The sequence below is a fragment of the Sinohyriopsis cumingii genome, chromosome 8, assembly GCF_028554795.1.
Source record: "Sinohyriopsis cumingii isolate HCF-2022 chromosome 8, ASM2855479v2, whole genome shotgun sequence".
Lineage (NCBI taxonomy): Eukaryota > Metazoa > Mollusca > Bivalvia > Unionida > Unionidae > Sinohyriopsis > Sinohyriopsis cumingii.
This window is the reverse complement of record NC_142968.1, coordinates 28939872-28958911: the sequence shown is the minus strand read 5'-3', so window position 1 is coordinate 28958911 and position 19040 is coordinate 28939872. Positions and strand designations below refer to the sequence as shown.

The 19040-nt window shown below is 32.9% G+C and overlaps 1 protein-coding gene across 3 annotated transcripts in view; it reads right to left on the bottom strand.

The window, feature by feature from the left end:
* The window catches only part of LOC149793206 (furin-like protease kpc-1), a 28809-nt gene extending 12406 nt beyond the window's left edge, over positions 1–16403 (bottom strand). Inside the window, exons 1-6 of one of the 3 annotated variants that reach the window (XM_089967172.1) lie at positions 16081–16403; positions 7059–7169; positions 6421–6528; positions 5890–6021; positions 5314–5402; positions 4858–4946 (exon numbers count right to left, since the gene is read on the bottom strand). In XM_089967172.1, the coding sequence (XP_089823298.1) occupies positions 4858–4946; positions 5314–5402; positions 5890–6021; positions 6421–6528; positions 7059–7169; positions 16081–16299 (748 nt within the window). In that variant the 5' untranslated portion in view covers positions 16300–16403. The remainder of the gene's footprint in view (positions 1–4857; positions 4947–5313; positions 5403–5889; positions 6022–6420; positions 6529–7058; positions 7170–16080) is intronic. The other 2 variants (XM_089967171.1, XM_089967173.1) reach the window with 2 other exon arrangements.
* Positions 16404–19040: the final 2637 nt, after the last annotated feature.

Genomic DNA, 19040 nt, shown 5'->3' with positions numbered 1-19040 from the left:
CAACATTTGACTTTAAAGTTGCTTTTCTATGGCGCACATACAATAACATATATCGTTCTGAAACAACTGAAATTAAATTGCGTCGTCCAAGGACACACTATAGGAGGCGACTGAAATTGATCCAAAGGTAGGACTCGGATGCGTAATCTGCTTGGCCACCGCAGTTCCTAGCTGACATGTGCAACATTTAAGTCACGTTTTAGCAAACTGTTTCCATTATAGTACTCTTATATCTCAGGAGCTGCTAATATGTGTAGAAACGCGTTGTAAGGAAGCAGTTCCTTAAGCAAAAGATATATACATATTCATCTAATTATTACAATCTGGGTGGATGTGCATTTTTGCTTTAGAACTGTATATATGAGAGGTAACACTCTTCCTCTTATACGAAATTATCTTATTTTCTAATGAAGTATTAGACTGAATAAGATCTTATATTATAATTTGGCATAAAATACTGCAAACACATACCTTTTAATCTAAATATACATATGCATATATACATGTTTGCATATGTAGTGCTGTTATGTATATTTAATTTTCTTTGTTTGTTAGTTTTATTTCATTTTATTTTATTTCATTACATGCTATTTTCATGTAACGTTGTATGTTGGACTTGACCTTGTCCGAAACTGAGGTCATTTCTGCTTTACCCAAAAAATACTTTTATTATATTCATTGTAAACAACTAATAAATTGCTAAATTATTCTCTATATGTCTGTGTTTAAAATCAGTATTAGTAGTAATAGAAGAAGTAAATATGTTTATTTGGGTCTAGGTTTTGGAATGTCCTAAGTAAATTATACATAATTTAGGTTATTGTGTTGTAAACATTAAGATCATTCTAGAAAATTAGTTTTCATTAGCTAATTTTGTTTTAATAGAAAATGTTAATTGTAATCTGAGGTCAAGTAGAGAGCAACATACACTGTAAAAGAGAGGATTATTTAATTCGTGCTTTAAGTCTTAGCACAATCAAGTTGTAGTATATGTTCTGACCAGTAATTTTGGGCTGCAATCTATTTTCTTCAAATGATTGAATTCAAGTGATTATTTTTACTGAAAATACTAATGTCCTCTGACACAATTGTTGGATAGAGACATGCACATGAATTTATAGTGTATTCAAACCGGTAATTATATTTCCGTGAGTCAACAGAAGACTGTTGGCAGATCAACACACTATGAGATATAACAGACACATCATCGCCGTCAGATTTTGCATTTATTCTGGACTTGTACTAAGTTTGTTTCAGGACTTTAAATTACTAGGACTTGGGTCTGTAATTCTTGGATTATTTTGGGATGTAATTCGCATTACCGTAAGATCTTTTTTTCATTTTCCCCTTGTATTCAAGGGGAAATAAGATATTTGTCAAATATTACAAAGTTGTTGTCAGTCACTCTTTTCTGTTACTTGTTTTAAGAGCATAATTACATAAATATGAGGGTTGAAGAAAAGACAAAATAAATGATCTGTGATTATTATCATTGTCTAAGTTCAGTCCAATTTTTTCACTTGCATCAGTTTACTTTAGCATTCATTTTCATGCATATGTAGAATTCGTCAAGTGAATAGCTTTGCACTCATATGTAATTTTGCATTGTACGTTACAGTCTGAAGGTAATGTACAAGCAAGGTGAATATATTGCAAGAATTGATTTGACCTATTCTCAAACTGAAACTAAATTTTTTATGGAATCTAAATCCTCAATTTTGTGAAACATTTTGATGAAATTATGTTGCATTTAATTACTTCATTATAGGCATAATGGTAAACAAGAATAGACGCATTAAACGGCTTCATCAAAGAAGTACCAAGATTTATATGTACTTACTTAAATAACTTTGGAGATCTCTTTTAGATTCTTTAACGTGCTGATACTTGCGGCGAAAGTGCTTTGAGTGATTGTTCTACCCTTGACAACGTTTATGCATTAAGCCGATTTTCATTGAAATTTAATTACTAGTCTCCAAACTATTCGATCAAGCTTTGGAGAATAAGTGCTAGATCAGAAGCTCGTTGTAGATACTATTTTAGCAGTACCGGCATTTCCATTTACCGTTATCGAAATGTGGGTGGTGCAATTCATTAGTTTAGAATTGTTGAAATGAGTTTTAGTTTTAAAACAATATAAACATATACGACATGAAACCATAACAGTTCAACACATTTTTCTTGTATTGAAAGGTTTGTCAGTTTTTTTTCAGCAGGCATGAAAGTAAAAGAATACATACTAAAACAGGTACATCCTATTTTACATAATTAATAAAACCCTGTGTATACTCTCAACCTGATTTCGTTTGATTTTGCTATTTGAAGACTCTGGAATTGTTTTATAGTGTGTAATACTAATAAGACCTTACCTTCTCTGGGCACGATTTGTTTTGTGATTGATACAAGAAATGTTTAATGTGCAGTTAATGTCTATACTTTTTAAAAAGCAAGTGCAGCATCATATTGGATCTCTGTGTTGTTCACATGAAATATTTAATTTGTTTATCAGTACTTTAATTCTGTGATATTTAAAACAAATAACAAGCAACATGTTATCGACATAATCTGATGCTCTTTGTAAAGAGTAAAATTATAACTTCTAAAACAACATGCAAATATTAGACACACTCAGGTGTGAATTTTGGATGAAATATGTGTGACAAATAAATCCATTATCCTGCGTTATCCCTTCTCTAAAATGGACTGAATGCATATTTCGTCCTCAACAAGCAAGGAAAACTATAGAGACGTGACCATAATTCAGTAATTCATGTAAAATCACCACAAAGGTATATACAGTTTATGTTTTGGAAGTTTAGTTTCCTATAGTTGGATAGCATGACCGTAGCTATTTGGTTATAGTGGCATATTTAGTGCATGAAATCGCAGATTCGTATATCGCAGCCTGCCTTTTTGGTGAATTATTCCTTCTAGGTAAGGTATGGTACTCTTTTGAATGGTATGGAATGGTATGGAACTGATGGATGTTCCTGTGAGCCTGGTATGTATGTATGTATGTATGTATGTGCGTACACAAACACGCACGCACTCACGCAGGTACGTACGTATGTATGCATGTGCTACTATTACTTCAGAAGCTCACTTACACGTATAATGCAATATATACATTTGAATGGAAGCTAGTTGTATTTCCTTTTAATAAAAATATATTTGTGTTTCTATCACAGATTCTATTCTAATTACTGCTTGGTATACCAATATTCCAAGATTACCAAGAATGTATAATGATGTTATTGAAGCTCTTTGTGATTGCATGCATGAAGATGAGAAAAATCTTCGAGAGGCTGAAAATTGTACATATATAAGAGCTTAAACCGAGTAATGAGTTATGTTATATTTCTATACGAATTCATTATTAGCTGTACTTTAATGTGCACGAATGTGTTGCGAACTATATCAACTGATAAGGAAGTAAATATCTGTAAAATATTACCAGACAAATGGAAAAGTTGATGCCGATAATGATTACAGTACTATGAGACATACATGAATAATTTAATCAAAAAGGCTTCTTGTGGACTATCTACTTTAATACAAGAACAAAATTTTATTATGATTTCAAAACTTTAATATATGTGTATAACCTTTAGCCTGGTATTTGGCTGACTAAAAGCATCTGTCAAGAGTTTAATGGAATAAACTTGACATGGTTTGTACACACCACTGAATCATTCAAAGATTACATATTTATAAATTCAATATATATATATTTATTCCACATGTCCCGAAAGCATTATCAGACTGTAATTGTTCACCGCAAGCTTATAACAAATAGGCAGAATCAAAATTAATTTAAACTCATTAGAGAAAAGCGTGCAGCGGTCACAGCTATTGACACATAAGTATTTTGTTTAGGCACACATTGGTTGAAGGATATTCACAAGGTCAGTTTCGATACAAATGACTCATCAAAGGCCCAAATCATCTAACAACTATATGTCATGTGAGTTGTACACTGAATTTAGCCACTACAGTCTGAGGAAATTTGGTTGCGACACAAACTCTTATATTGCTATAGATAATGGAATCAACATCGAAATTGTTTCTCCATAACGAGGAGCTACTAACACGTCTGTGAAGCCTTTGAGCAAGCAATGTAGGGGCTGCCATATATCTCCCTGAAGATTATTGGAACCAGTGTATCACATCTACAAATCAGGCAAGACAAGATCATGACATAACTTTATGACTATATGCTTCAACCTATTAACCTTGTAACATAATGCCCTCCTATCAGAATAGATTCCATCACGCGAATTTGAAATTTACGATAAACACATATACATCTGCGGAAGCTATTCTGCGTCATATTTGAATCATATTTGAATCATTTATATTCAAAACAAAACAGTCATTGCTTGGATGTAGAACGTCTAAACTGCTCAAAGAATGAACGAAGGCCAAAAGCCCCAAAACATGTTAGCAAGTTTCAACAAGGATATTCCATCTCTTTATAACTGAATACCCTTTCTCCGATAATGTCCTTCTTGTTAAATTTCGACCAAATAATCAAAGAGATCAATCGCCATCGTACTGACCCTTGGTAACAGTACCTACGTATTGTGATGTGTTACGATTTTACGATTACCATCAGCGGCACAGCTGCATCTGTATGTTAAGGTATTAGAGATATATACATTTCAACTGAACATATGAAACCTCGATAATTCATTGCAAGATTCTAAACTTCGAAACTTATTTATTCTAGTTTTCAGAAGATGTTCTAACTTATTTTGTAAATATAACATTTGTTCTGAAAAGATCTGCTCAAAGCATGCACTTAAAAATAAAACAGATACGTTGATAGATATATGTATCAATTGTGGCTCAACTTACAAACAAGTTTAGCTTTTGGGGCTACTCCAGCAGAACAAAACATGTTTCCTTTCTCTGCAGCAACCAGCCCTGCACATTTCGTGCCATGTCTGAAACCCAATGACTTTAGAGTGTAACCAATAATAATAATAATAATGAAAATAATAATTACCATTATTCTTTTAAGTTTTCTATATAGTTTTTTGAATGGTATTAGTGGTTAAAATATTAACAATGCGAATATGAGAATACAATTTGGCCTTGCTCTGCGAGAATTGTATAGTTAAATACAGCAACTCCGTCTAGACGTCAATTATTTCATTTGCAACGACACATTTGCTTGGTATTATCACTAATAATATATAAATCCTTTCTTTATCACTAACTATATATAAATCCTTTCTTTATTTCAGTATAAAATGGTATTCGCAAGATTGTGATGTGTAACACGTGACAGTATATCAGGTCAATGCTTACGATACATCAATACTTTCTGGATACGATGTAACTTTTGGACTGGTAGCATCGTTGTTTCTGTCTATGAAGTTGCAAGATAGCTTATAATCCTTTGGTTGTTTGAGGCATTTTGAAAAATAAATAAACAAATAAATAAATAAACACTGGACATGACACGTTTATCATATAGGAAAATGTTGATTACTGAGTGTAATACAAGTTTATGTTTAGCGGTGATTTATTTGATCATCCACACATTACAGTGTGCCTAGAATGTGTGCTACTTTTGAAAGCAATTTAGCCATTAAGAATCTTCGAAGAGTATATAACATCTGCGTCATATTATTATGCAACTCTTCCTGTCTGATGTCTAAATTAATGGATTAATCATATAGTTTTTGCAATTGCTTATGTTGTACACCTTTCAGCACAGAGCCATGATTGGTTGGTATTCCACTGACTAAATTCCTTAAAGGACTCAGTTGATATTCGTTGAAAACGTCCACAATTACTTTAAAGAGATGTGGCAACATATTTCCTGTCATTTATAATCTTAGAAAGCCAAAATTAAATAACACTTAAACACACAACTCTCACCATGTTTTCATCAAGGTCTTTGTGAAACATATCTAACCAAACATCGACAATGGCAACTGTGATATTGTTGCCGTAGTAGCCTCGGGACCAAGCGTCTTCGATGTCATGATCATAATATTTGCCCGAAATGTCCTGTTGTATTATAAAACATAATTTTATAAAGTCAATCTGCATGCCTCAATAAAATGAAGAAACCAAATTAAAGGGAAATAAAGAATATACAATATTGAACTAATATTTGTGTAGAACTTGTTGATCAATATTATATGCAGAGAACAAATCACAACTGCTTCCTTTTAAACGCTTATAGAAGGTTACAAGTAATAAACACGTAGGAGCGAGATGGAATGCCTTGACACCAGTAAGTGTAATGGGAACAAGCCTATTCCCTTGCATAATATCCACTGTGAACTTTCATTGTCATAATTTATATTTTACAGTTAGTAAAACTGTAGAGAAAGGTACGATGAAAGAAGGTAGAACAAGGATAACAGCAGTCATGGTGCAATGTGTAGAGAGCAAACTTATTACCGGGAACTGATCATTATTCTGTGTAATATCTACAATGGACCTGGTGCTAGATGCATCAGTTAGTGGAATATCAAATTGTATTGGTACTTGTCTTTCGATATGGGTTACCTATAGTAGAGAAACAGAGAAAAATGCAGAGTAATGACATTGTAAGAAGAGATATCAATTAATTTCCTAATACAGTGTACAATTCAATAAGACCTTCAAAAGGATAAAAGGGTATAGGTCGTTCAAATCTAAATGAATTAAAACTATTCAAAACAATCCATCTTGATGATTCAGAATTGTCTGTTTGTACAATGGTAATAACACCAAGATTTCTCGAACAAGCGAAGAAGGCCATGCACATTATTAACTTGCATCTGTTCCAATTTGTTTTATTAAATCGATCTGATATATGATACGGCATGTCAAAATCATCTTATCACATATCCAAGTATAATCGCCGGTTTTCGTTACCAAACCACAGCCGCAATGAATATTTAATTTGTATCAAATATGGATCTATTTCCGTTGTACAAATTAGAAACCATTAGTAAAAAATAAACAGTTTCAGTAACAAATCTGGAGTTTCCATTTAAGATAATAATATAATATTTGCTCTTGGTCACATATTGGATCTAACTCTGTATTCAGACCTTGTTTCCAACGGCAATAAGAAATTGTTGAAGATCCTGTAAAGGATCTTTCACGTCGGTTTCCCTGTCGGCCTGGTCTTCCTTCCGGAATAAATAAAGATCGTCGAGTATCTGAAATGTGTACATACATGTATCATCAAGCTAAGCTAGCCATTACAACTACGTAATAGAGAAAGATGAAGACAGGCCAGCAGGCAAAACATAATACTACAGCGCGGTGATGGTAGACATAGGTCACTTGACATATACAAATGAAGCAGTTGGCAGAAGTAAAGAAGCGGTAATGTGAAAACAAAAGGAAAACAGTGATGGATACAATATGGTACAGAATAATACAAAAATACGTTTGAGAGGTTCATAGCCGAATGGACGAAGCAGATATGATTATTAGTGTGAAGGTTCAGTATCGTCCTCTTAGAATCGTGGAGTTATAATTAATATATCCAATAATTGGCTGCTGATCTATGGCAATATTCCATTCAACAAATAACACTTTTCGTGCATGAGATTTGTATGCTATTATGCCAGGTATTTATTCATTCATTAATAGTGATATCCACTGCTAAAGTTAAGATATTTTTCATCTTTCCATCAATGTTTTTTTTATAAGCCTGTGTCTACACCCCTCCCAAAAAATTCATAACGACTGCGATATTTTCTTGGAGATGCGTTCTCCTGATACATAAATCATCTTGTTTGAAATTAAAGTAAATTTATATTTGTAAAGTTATACATATTTTATAAGTAAAATAAGTACAGCTAGATCTGTTTGCTTACAAAGTAACTTCTTTAATAATTTTGATACATTGTTTTATGGCTGAAACTCTAAATTTATAACGGAAATAAAATATATGTTTCGGTAATATACATATATGTTATTGACCAGTGAAGAACTAGCTTATAAGTTTGAGAAATATCCCGTGTAAAAACGTACTCCTGTATTTTGATGCCGGTGGGTTGCACCGCTGAACCACAAGTTTCATTTCATGAACAATTACACTTAAAATTTTAAATAAAAATTATTTCCAGAAGTATAATTTGTATTGCATTATCGAAATGCTTGAGATGCACCCGTTTAGATTAAAACAGTTAAAAGTTAGGAAAAGTGTCCCTACTATTCAATAAATGAACACTCTCACTGATCAAAGTTATAGTATAATTTAAGCAATAATGAATTTGGTATCTTTCTACAGATATTCAATAGACTAAGACAAGCAAGAATAATAACAAAAAAAAAACTGCATGGAAGGCTTGATCTGAAATTCACTGATAATAAATTATCACTTTCATATTGTCCTTGCCTGTACAGTTCTAATTCGAAATATGAATTAATTGAAATTCTCATAGTGATATTTTCATTACTGAGTTTGCATATTCATTTGTAACGTTTTCTTTCCTATCGTTTCGCCAAGTTTTAAAATATGTTTAACAATACCGCTCAGGAGAAAGACTGTTGAGGGCATAAGGGACCGTTTCTTTTGCATTTTGTAAATGCGTCGGTCTCCAAAAAGGTTTGCATTATTTTTGACAATTAATTTTTCTAACTGAACGTCTATCAATTTCTAAAATCAGCTGAAAGAAAACAAAGTGTAGCTTAGGATGCTGTTGAGTAATTTGCAACGAAACAAATGATGTTTGCGTTGATTGTACATTCAAAATACGCGAAAGGTGGGGCGTGCAAACCCGAATAAATTGGAGAATCTCCTACGACTGGCAAATCATTAGCAATGGGGACTCAATAATAGAAGATCGATTCCCCAAAAGTTGAACTTCGAAAATAGTTTAGACGCTCACATGTCTTTAAATTAAATTCAACTCAATCCTTAACAAACAATTCATGAGTTGTACGATAACTCTGAGTGCATGAGAAAGATATTGCGCTGTACTAATGAAGCATAGGCATAATTGGAATAGTTAGGAACTGAAATTGAAGCGATATAGACTTTTTACCACGACTAATATTATAACAAAGAGTTCCAAAATGAATGAAAATAAGCAAGCGAAAAGACTAGTATAATTATTTGTCACTTCAAATTTAAAGCATATTTAAGATAGTTCCAGGGCTTTCTGATGATAATATCATTATTACCATTCGAAAATGAAACCATGGATTTTGTATTATTTGCATAGATTTGAGTATTTTGGAGTTAAAAACATTTTCAAACATGTATGTTTGAGTAATACTTTCTCTAGTACAAATTTTGTGAAAATTATTTCCATTATGATTGAACAATCACATCCTTTTTACACTTTATCCGCACTTGCATATTAGTTATCTTCAGGAAGTATTATCGGATTTAATTACTTTCTCCATTCTAATACAAGTTGAATGTCAGCAAATAGGTACAATTCATATCATTATATCTCCTTCGACGGTGTTTGTGGACGTCCCATCTTGTGACATTAATTTTTGCACCAGTATTATTTTTCCGCTCCAAGTATAGAATCAACCTTAGTTTTGCGCGTGAATGTTGCACAGAACTATTTTTTATTAAAACGTCGTGGGTTCTAACCCCGGCCGAGTAATACCAAGACTTGTAAAAATGACACTAACAGCTGCCTCGATTGGCGCTCAAGTGGGTAGTTTTAGGACTGGTCAGCCTGGTGCTAGGATAATGTGACTAGGTGTGGAACATCATGCTACATGTCTGAGGTATGATGCCCCAGAGCTAAGCATCACTATCGACTGCTACACTGCAGACATCGTAGCGATTTGACCGAAAAATTATTAAAGATAATTTAAAATTCGCAAAACACATACACACAATCATTCAAATATATTTTTTTCAAGGATGCAATTGTCAAATGAGTAATCATATCTTTTACATTTTACTACAGTAAAGTGTTCGCATATTTCTGTTTTAATGCAAACACGCTATTTCGCTTCTTCGATAAATATTCCACCCCGTTCCCCGATATTCTCCCTTGCTAAGTCTTCCTGTTTGCATAAATCTTCTATCTAAAATCGCTGGTCGTATTTTTAAACTATTTTGTAAGATTAGCCCCATACACTACTAGCAGAGGTTAAGCTATATCCTAGTTTTAAATCCGTGCATTCATGTCTATCTTTCAATTTGCTGCTCCATAATAACTACAGTCAAATAACAAACATAAGTTAATTCATACCTTAGCTATATTGCTGCCTACACTAATTACAATTTGAATCATATGAAATGTTCAATGTTAACTTATTATCTCCTTCTGAAAGGTTCATTGTTCAGACGATTATGCAATAGTTACACCCATTTTGTTGTTCGGGTTTTAGTAAGGTATTTCTAGCGTCTTTAGAGTTCCGTTAAGCGTACATTTAAGGAATGATATTTATCAGATTCATAAAAAAGAATTGTATATCTTCTTTCAGTAATATCGCGGTGACAACATTATACATCATCATAAAACTGTATTTTGTCAGGCTTAAATTTATAAATATTTCTCTAAATGCGTCATCCGTATCATTGATTTGTTTGCTTTATTTTTCTTGACTCCACCGTATTTTGAGAAAGACTTTTTTCTCTTCTTGCATATCTACAATATCCGACTGTCATTGGTCAGCAAGGGTGTTAACAAGAACCCCGTCTGACAAAAATATATTTGTTTCTTTAAAGAACAATTACTTTGTTAGATTATTCATTTGGTCAATTCAGCGTATATTTTCTTCGTTGTTATTGGAATAAATTTATAGTCTTGTTTCTTCATACTCCTCTTAATTTGCAAGGAAAGCTTAGTATCATTTGGATAATTCTACAACATGTTTTGTCGTTCCATCTTGTCTGCATACAGTTTCCGTGTCACTAACACATATCATCACAATTTATATTGTTCCCCTAATGTATGTATTTTCACTGTAGACCCATTATCATGTTGGTAGCATAAAAATATAATTTTTATTATATTATTTCTGTATTCTCTATACCTAAATCTTCGAATATGTTCACCCAAATTGTGCCTAACATCACTTGTCGGATTTTTAAAATCTCTCCAAACTTAGGCAGCATTTAGCAGATATCATTTTTTACGTTATTTTAAATTCCAATCAATAGGCCATATTCTAACTTGTGATTGTCCTAAAAAGATGTATGCAGTCAAACGTACCAAACTTTGATCCCTACCTTTTATGAATTGTTCCCATCATGGGTTATAGTTTGAGCGCTATATATTCGCTTTTGTTTTAGAGATTATTTTTTGCACTAGAAAAAATTTATTTCTAATATCTTTCTAGAATAATGCGCTAAAATATGGTCAAAATATTATGTCTCCTCATCATCGTCATCATCATCATCATCATCATCATCTGCTCTGGTTTCGGTTTTCAAACGTTTATATGAATATTTAAATTATATCATCTCTTTTTATCAGTCTGAAATATCTTCCGTCTTGCGTATGTTACAAATGCATCCATTGCTATCAGATGTACTCATATCATCCATTTTTGATTTCATATAATTCGATATCAGTGGTACCCACCAGCACACAGCAAGATTCGAAATAATTAATTGTCCTCTTTGACGTCCGGTGCAGATAATTTTGTAGACGCAGTGGATCGAACGTTCGTAAATCCCAATTAATTTATAATTTAATTCATTAATACACTAAAGCTAAACTATTTAGAAAGACTAAAGAGGAGGTGAGCAATAAATACCAAACTTTCTTGATATCGTTAATCCGCTTACCTGCCAGAGGGCCTCACAGTATCCCAATCCAAATTGAAATCTTTATTTCCGTTAAATCTGAATAACACATATGATCTATAAAATTTCATTTGTCAGGTGGGAGTGCTAGGGTTCAGGTGGCTAGGAAACTTTGCAAAACATTGTAATGTAAGGCATAATGGCTTGGATAAAACAAACTATACAAAAGTATCGGCTGTGGGTATAGTGTATAGTCCTCCTCCACTGCAGCTGATAATGCTTATTGGTTTCTACCGCCTCTTGCTTCGGCGCATTATGTTTTTTGGGCGGGATAAATTAATACTTCTTGAGAATTCTGTTTAAGACATCAGTGGGTAACTTTACATGCTGCTATTCTGGGTGTACATAGATGGCTTGAGCATGCGCTCTCGGGTGTTGGCACCCGTATACCGTTTTGCCGAGATGGGGTTGGTACTGACCATGGTGTAATGGTTAAATCAGGCTTATTGTCTGTACGGGAGCCTGAACTTGTTATGGGTTTAGAACAGAAGATTCAGCAAAAATATTTGTGTCTGTTTTTATAAATGATCGTGTTACTGGTTTAAGAGGCCCAGGTGCATTTAACTCAACCAATGCGTCATATTCACTCTGGGCTATCTCACTTGCATAAAGCCGCACATTCATGCAAGCAAAAGCAGGCGTCCTGCATAGTGTGTTAGAAATTAACTAAATTAAATTTCATCCACTCTGATGGTATAGTGCCAACATAAAAAGAAATATATTATCTGCGAACCAATTTCTAAATTAAATTTTAGCCATCAACTGCAACAGTATGTAGCTGACTGTAAATGCAATGCTATATGTGAACCAAATGCTGAATTAAATTTCAGCCCTTTATTGCTGTATTACCTTTCGAAACATCATATTGGCCATCTGCTCAGCGTGAACATGCGTGTGCCTCACACTACCACTACCGCACGGGCATATCATCCTTGACTCTGACTTAGTGTACTTTCAGAATGATTGACATTGTGCAAGTAAAAAGCTTCCCCTTCTTTGACTATGCTGGTGCATTTTATAAAGATTTTGTACATACGATTCTTTGCAGTCGTCAGTCTTACCAACAATCAACAACATACAGAAATTGTACTCTTTCATTTTTGTCATAGGTGTACCAGTAGTTAAAATAACTCTAGATTACATATTGTACTTGAGTTCTAATAAGGCGTTTATAAGTACACCGTTCCAGCAAGTAAAGGGTTAAAAACTGGTCATTTTTTTTCCAATGCTGCATATTGGAATGGCATTGCATGGACATGCTTAAATATTAATTGGCTTTGATATTACCTGTCATAATCATGGTATTAAACTAATTTTACCTTCGCTACATTAATACAAATTGGTAGCTCTCTTAGCGAAATGGATATGTACTGTTAACCTCCACATTCAAGATATAGAAAATGGTTGTAATATACCTGAGATTACGCGCTTGAATGATAATTGGCGTTGACCATGCTGGCTGAAAATTACTTTACTACAAGAGACATTTGAATACACTGCATCATTATAAACTTGCTCCAATTGTCTTATACTCAAATTGATTTGTTAGGACTAATAGGATACTAAGTACTATTACATGTTCCTGCTCTTGATACTTGATCATCCTGAATGCTTGGTAAACACCAAAGTCACGGTGATTAATACGGCTACTACGACAAATCACACATCATCATGAAACGCACGTGCCTCACCCACAAACCTAACAAGATAACAATAGCGATCAAAGTCCCACTTCCATTACCACGGCGGATTCATTAAACCCATATTCTCAGTGATACGCACTTAATCAACACAGAAAAAGTGGAGTACATATTTATTTGGCTAATTTAAATAAATTTGGAAGTGATAATACCCTAAATGCATCTTCAAGAATGAACAAACTGAATATAAATCGTGATGATAATTTAATAGATATTAAACTTTCTTCCATGAATGTAATTATAGCGATCTTTATTTGTTTGAGACTAAACTTGATAATTTAAACCTCATCTCATTTCCAGATTATACGTTTATTCATCATTCAAGGAGACAGAAATATCTTATAAAATCGGATGATAAAGGGGTATTTATACAACTACGCTGTATGGTTGGTTTAAGTACTCGATTTCATCCAGTGATATAATGTCGTTAATGGCATAAATCTGAATTGCTATTGTTTACAAAGATCACATTTTAGGTGCTTTTACCTGCTGGAAATTAATACATTTTATCTGCCAATACAACTAAAATGTTTGATGCAGAATTCACATTCACGGGTATGTCTCACAACTAAGTGTTTTGCTAGCAGATATGATTGAAATAATGTCCACTAAGAACGACATAAGTATTTGACTGAATATATGGATTGTGACATCATAATTACATTCTATTTAACAAAGTTTTCTCATGAGATTCAAAACTATCATATGTTAAGAAATCTAAGAATTGTAAATATTGTACCAATGATACAATGTAAACTTTAAAAATGCTTGGATGGAGGGAATTATATTTCTTTTTTACAAGGCAACTGAAAATCAGTTTAATCCAGAGTATTACCGTCTTTCTATGAAAGTGTTCATATCAAGTTTGAAGAAAAAATGAAAACATTTTCTCTATAATTATAGTATTCTAGACAAAATAGACTCCGGATTTCGTAACAAGTAGTCAACAACTGATCATATTTAGTTGCATGTTTACTCGTGGACATCACGAAAGAAAGGAACAAGAAATAATTTTTTTTTTTTTTGCATTTTAAACATTGTATTATTCAATTTGGTTAGCTTGATTTGACAAAACCTAATTAAATACAATATTTGGTGTGAAATATATTTATAATATAGTTGGCAACATATATCATGGTATAAAATAATTTATTTTATTGAGTTAAACGATGAAACAAAACAGCTTGTAATAATGAACTTCGACAAAGGGCAAATATATATTCTTCAGTGTTCTTCTTATGTACTGATGATTTAGAATTTTTGTTGTGTCAAAATAACAGTAAATGAATTAAAATTAGGTTTTCGCACAAGCATGTGAAAATGCTAGTCTAGATTTTAATTTTTCTTTATTCAACCGATAATATCGTACTAACTGAGAATTACATACAAAACTCCAGGAGAGATTAAATAGTTTTCAATTACTGCAATGATCAGAAATTAAATTAAATATTTATTATCACAAGCCCAATATAATATTTTGGAGCTAGAAGATTCCAACATGCACAATCTTTATTAGATTGTTATAGTTTGGAAGTGTTTGATCATTATGAATATCAAGCCGTTGTCTTGTCAAGATCCAAGAAATTTCGCAAAGCAAGGACATTATTGATCAAGCCCGTAAGGCTCTAAAACTGTTATTGGAAGATAATAAAAAAACTTCAATATGCAGTTAAAGGTACTTGACAATGCAGTTTAACGACGAGAGTCATATATGGGGATATAAAAATCTTGATCTAATTGGAAAATTCCATAATTAATTTTTAAGGAAAATACAAGATTTTTAAAGTACTCTAGTCTACATATTAGAATTAGTCGGGCAGCCACAACACATCACTATCAATATTTATTTGATTAAAACTGGCTACCACTCTTGAAAGGAAAATACAATAACTTGTCAAGTATGGTGTGTAGTGCGTTAAAATATTGATTCCGACCATTTGACCATAAATGGATAAAGACAGTTCTTCAACACGTAGGTGTTATGTATTTTTCATTTGCATTGTTTGTTAGGTTTTTATAATTCATTAAATGATATGCATAATTATAGTTTGGATTTTACCCTATCAAAATCAAGTTGTGTTCTGTCTCTCTGTGTTTTAACTATTCTACTACTTATAGATATATTAACCAATGATGACTTCTTAGCAAAAGGAACTTTGTACTTGACTCATACTCCATATATGTATGACTTGATTATCATTTATTTTCAGTAAAATATTTTCTAGTTTGTTTTCTTTTAAGGTAAGCACACCTGTATCATAAATCGAGAGAGACAGTACTTTTAAATTCTCCATACACCCCGGGGGAAGGGGAGTTCTAGTGCATGAAAGGTATACATAATTCACTCGGACTAACAACTTTACCTTTTATCTAATCCCGCTAATTCAAACAATTTACCCATACGCAATGTTCATCTGAAAAGTGACGACAAATGTTTCAAGTAATTAATTTAAGCCAATACGCGACATACTGTCTGTTAAATATGGGCTATGCTTGTTCCGTAGCTTATAAAATAATGATCTGCCTATTTTGAATTAGAGAGAGCTCTTAATAATTCATAGGGAGTACACAGTTTTATACAAGTTCAGGTTTGTAGGTCTGTCTGTCGGTCTATATGTCTGTATACATGTATACCTTTCTTTCTTTGCATAAACTGTACTGGCGGCCAATATCCTCCACATAATCTATGTCATCTTCACTGATGTCCAGCAGGTAAGTGTTCATGTAAATATCTCCTGGTTTCAGAGGTGGATTTTGATATGCATGACAATAATGAAGAAGGAATAATGGCAGAACATTTAGGAAAATGATGTTTGCCTCCATATTATAAACAACAAAAAGATGGCTTCCCATTTATATCGGCTGATTTTCTTTTGTGTAGGGTTACTCACACAGTATTGGTCGTTATAAGTACCTTTCCGGAATGCAAGCTGAATCGGAAAACGAAAACTAAAATCCCCGTGTTGTACGTACACGGAGATAAAAAGGATATGATAACTGCAACATATTATCCAGTTTGATACATGCATTTCAAATCTGCACTACGCTCACTCCAATTTCATCCCCATTAATCTTGTACTTGTCATATATCAACAAATATTAGGCGATAAAGTATTTAGGGAAATATAACCTTACTCAATTTGCTTTATAAAGATACATGATAAATGTTATCATAAAGCCTGATATATGTATCAATCATCATGTTATCGTTACATGATCTCGTCAACTAAAGTTTATGTCAACATTTAGTCTATATTTGGTTGACCATTGCATAAGCGATTAGTGATTTAAAGAGTGATTTCGTCAAAAACCTCATGCTATCATAATAATGAATTCACCCTACCTTACAAATGAACATAGGTATTACAATGTTGACACTAGTTTATTACTTTTTATTCCAGTTATGATAGAACATGAGTAACAATGATTTTGAAATATTTATGCACGATGTAAATAGTCCAATTTGCCAACTGATAAAGTGCTCGAGTCTTGGTAGTCAAAAGGAAATCTTGATGGTATTATTAGAGGTAAGCACTTGATCGATATATCTAGCACAAGCTACGTGAACTTGATTGCTAATATTGCGGGTAGTTCTTCATATTATTGTAGCCTTTAATCACAGATATTACCGTTGTGGGTGAAGAGTAATTACAAATGGAGCAAGATAATTCAATGAAAACCTACACCGTCGTTACGATCACTACTTCAAACCATTGACTTTTAACTTGAAGATGATATGAGACCTGTGATTTCTCTTTTAATTACTATCTCCACATCACTTTTTATTTCACGATATATGTGGTATATGAGCGGCTATTGTCTTGTTCAGTGAAAGCACGGCGATGGGTGTCTTTTTACCCGCGCACCCAGGTTAGAATATCTAAAGAGTAAGAATGCAAAATTGTATAAGCTGCCTACACACATATATATATATATATATATATATATATATATATATATATATATATATATATATATATATATATATATATATATATGTGTGTGTGTGTGTGTGTGTGTGTGTGTGTGTGTGTATGTATGTATGTAGAGAGAGAGATGGCTTCGAAATTAGGACTTTTTTAGAGAACCCACCTAATGCTTTCCTACTCTTGCTTAAATTCCATTGATCCTGCTAATATCAAACAAACGACAGTTTACTTTTTAACTGAACACTAGCACCAGCTTAGAACAATAACAAATGTATTTCACCTTCAAAACTCATAAAACGTTGAACGTTCATGTATATTGTGAGAACATGATTCATCATTAGGTCGAGATACCACACGTTGCTTTGATTCACTGAAACAAACGTTTTGCTTTGATTGCACGTATTTCCTTGTCATTATGTGTTGGAAGTGTTATGTGTATTTAATTTGTTTTGTTTATTCACTTTTCTCCATGATTATATGTTATGCATATCTGTATTTTGTAATTTGCCTTTGTTCCAAATAAAGATCGGTATATCTGAATTCTGATATTTATTTTGTAAACAACATAATACATAGCTATGTTTTCTCTATGATTATAGATTAAAGATTCGGATCGTTATTATTAGATGTAAGCGTGTTTATTGGTATCTGAGTGAGAACATCAGTTTTTCAATAGGACGTTCCTGATCTTGTTGACAACTTTTTATGGTTAAGAAGGAAACTGACCTAGATCTTGGATCCATTTGTATGTTTTAGCTATTATATTAATGTTGTTGCTTCAAAGTTACTTATTCCTACCTTAACATCGGAATTGGAATCATTGTTATTGTTGTGTCATGCTTTTAAGTTTGGGCTAATTGATTTTGCTAAATTATTCACTTGAATTGCAAAGTACTCAGTAATGCTTCTTGGACTAAATCGTTATTTTGAAATTCTTGTTAGTTTATTCATGGATTTTTTGGATTATGTTATTTTGTTTCATAAAGATTGTTTAAACGTCACCACATCCCAGCCAGTGGCATTCTAGCTTATTCTAGACTACAGACGCATGAACACATTCAATATTGGAATTTAATTTTGAACATCATTGGAATTTATTTGGTACTGTATGCGTTTGGACTTGCGGTAGAGCTTGTAGGGCTATTTGGAATTTAAGTCACAATACTGTAAGTTTTTTTGTTAATTTTCACTTTGCATTCTAGTGAAATACATTATTTGTTGAATTTTACAAGACGTGGAGTTCGCTCTTTTCTTATTTGCTATTGCCCCATTGAGTCGTAACAAGCTTGCGTTATGTGATTTTAGAGACGACATGTGAACCAATTTACACCCATCACGAATGAATACTCAGTGAAGAAAGTGTACATCATCCGAGCTACTCTTGGGTCATATTTCAACCATGTATGTTCATTTCTGTTACGTTTTATTCTCTTCTCTTGACCGTATTTGTACTCGCACCCTCTCATGTTTTCTTCAATATTCTACTGCTTCGTTGGCATGAGCGCATTCCTTTCAAATACGTTCACATTTCTACAATTGTCATCACACAAAGTATTGGATGTTTATCAACAAAAATATAAATATTCAAACAGATTGTTTATCACATTTTCTGGACCATTCGCTATGTCGTCAAACGAGATCTGTTCCAATTCGTTAATATCAGCG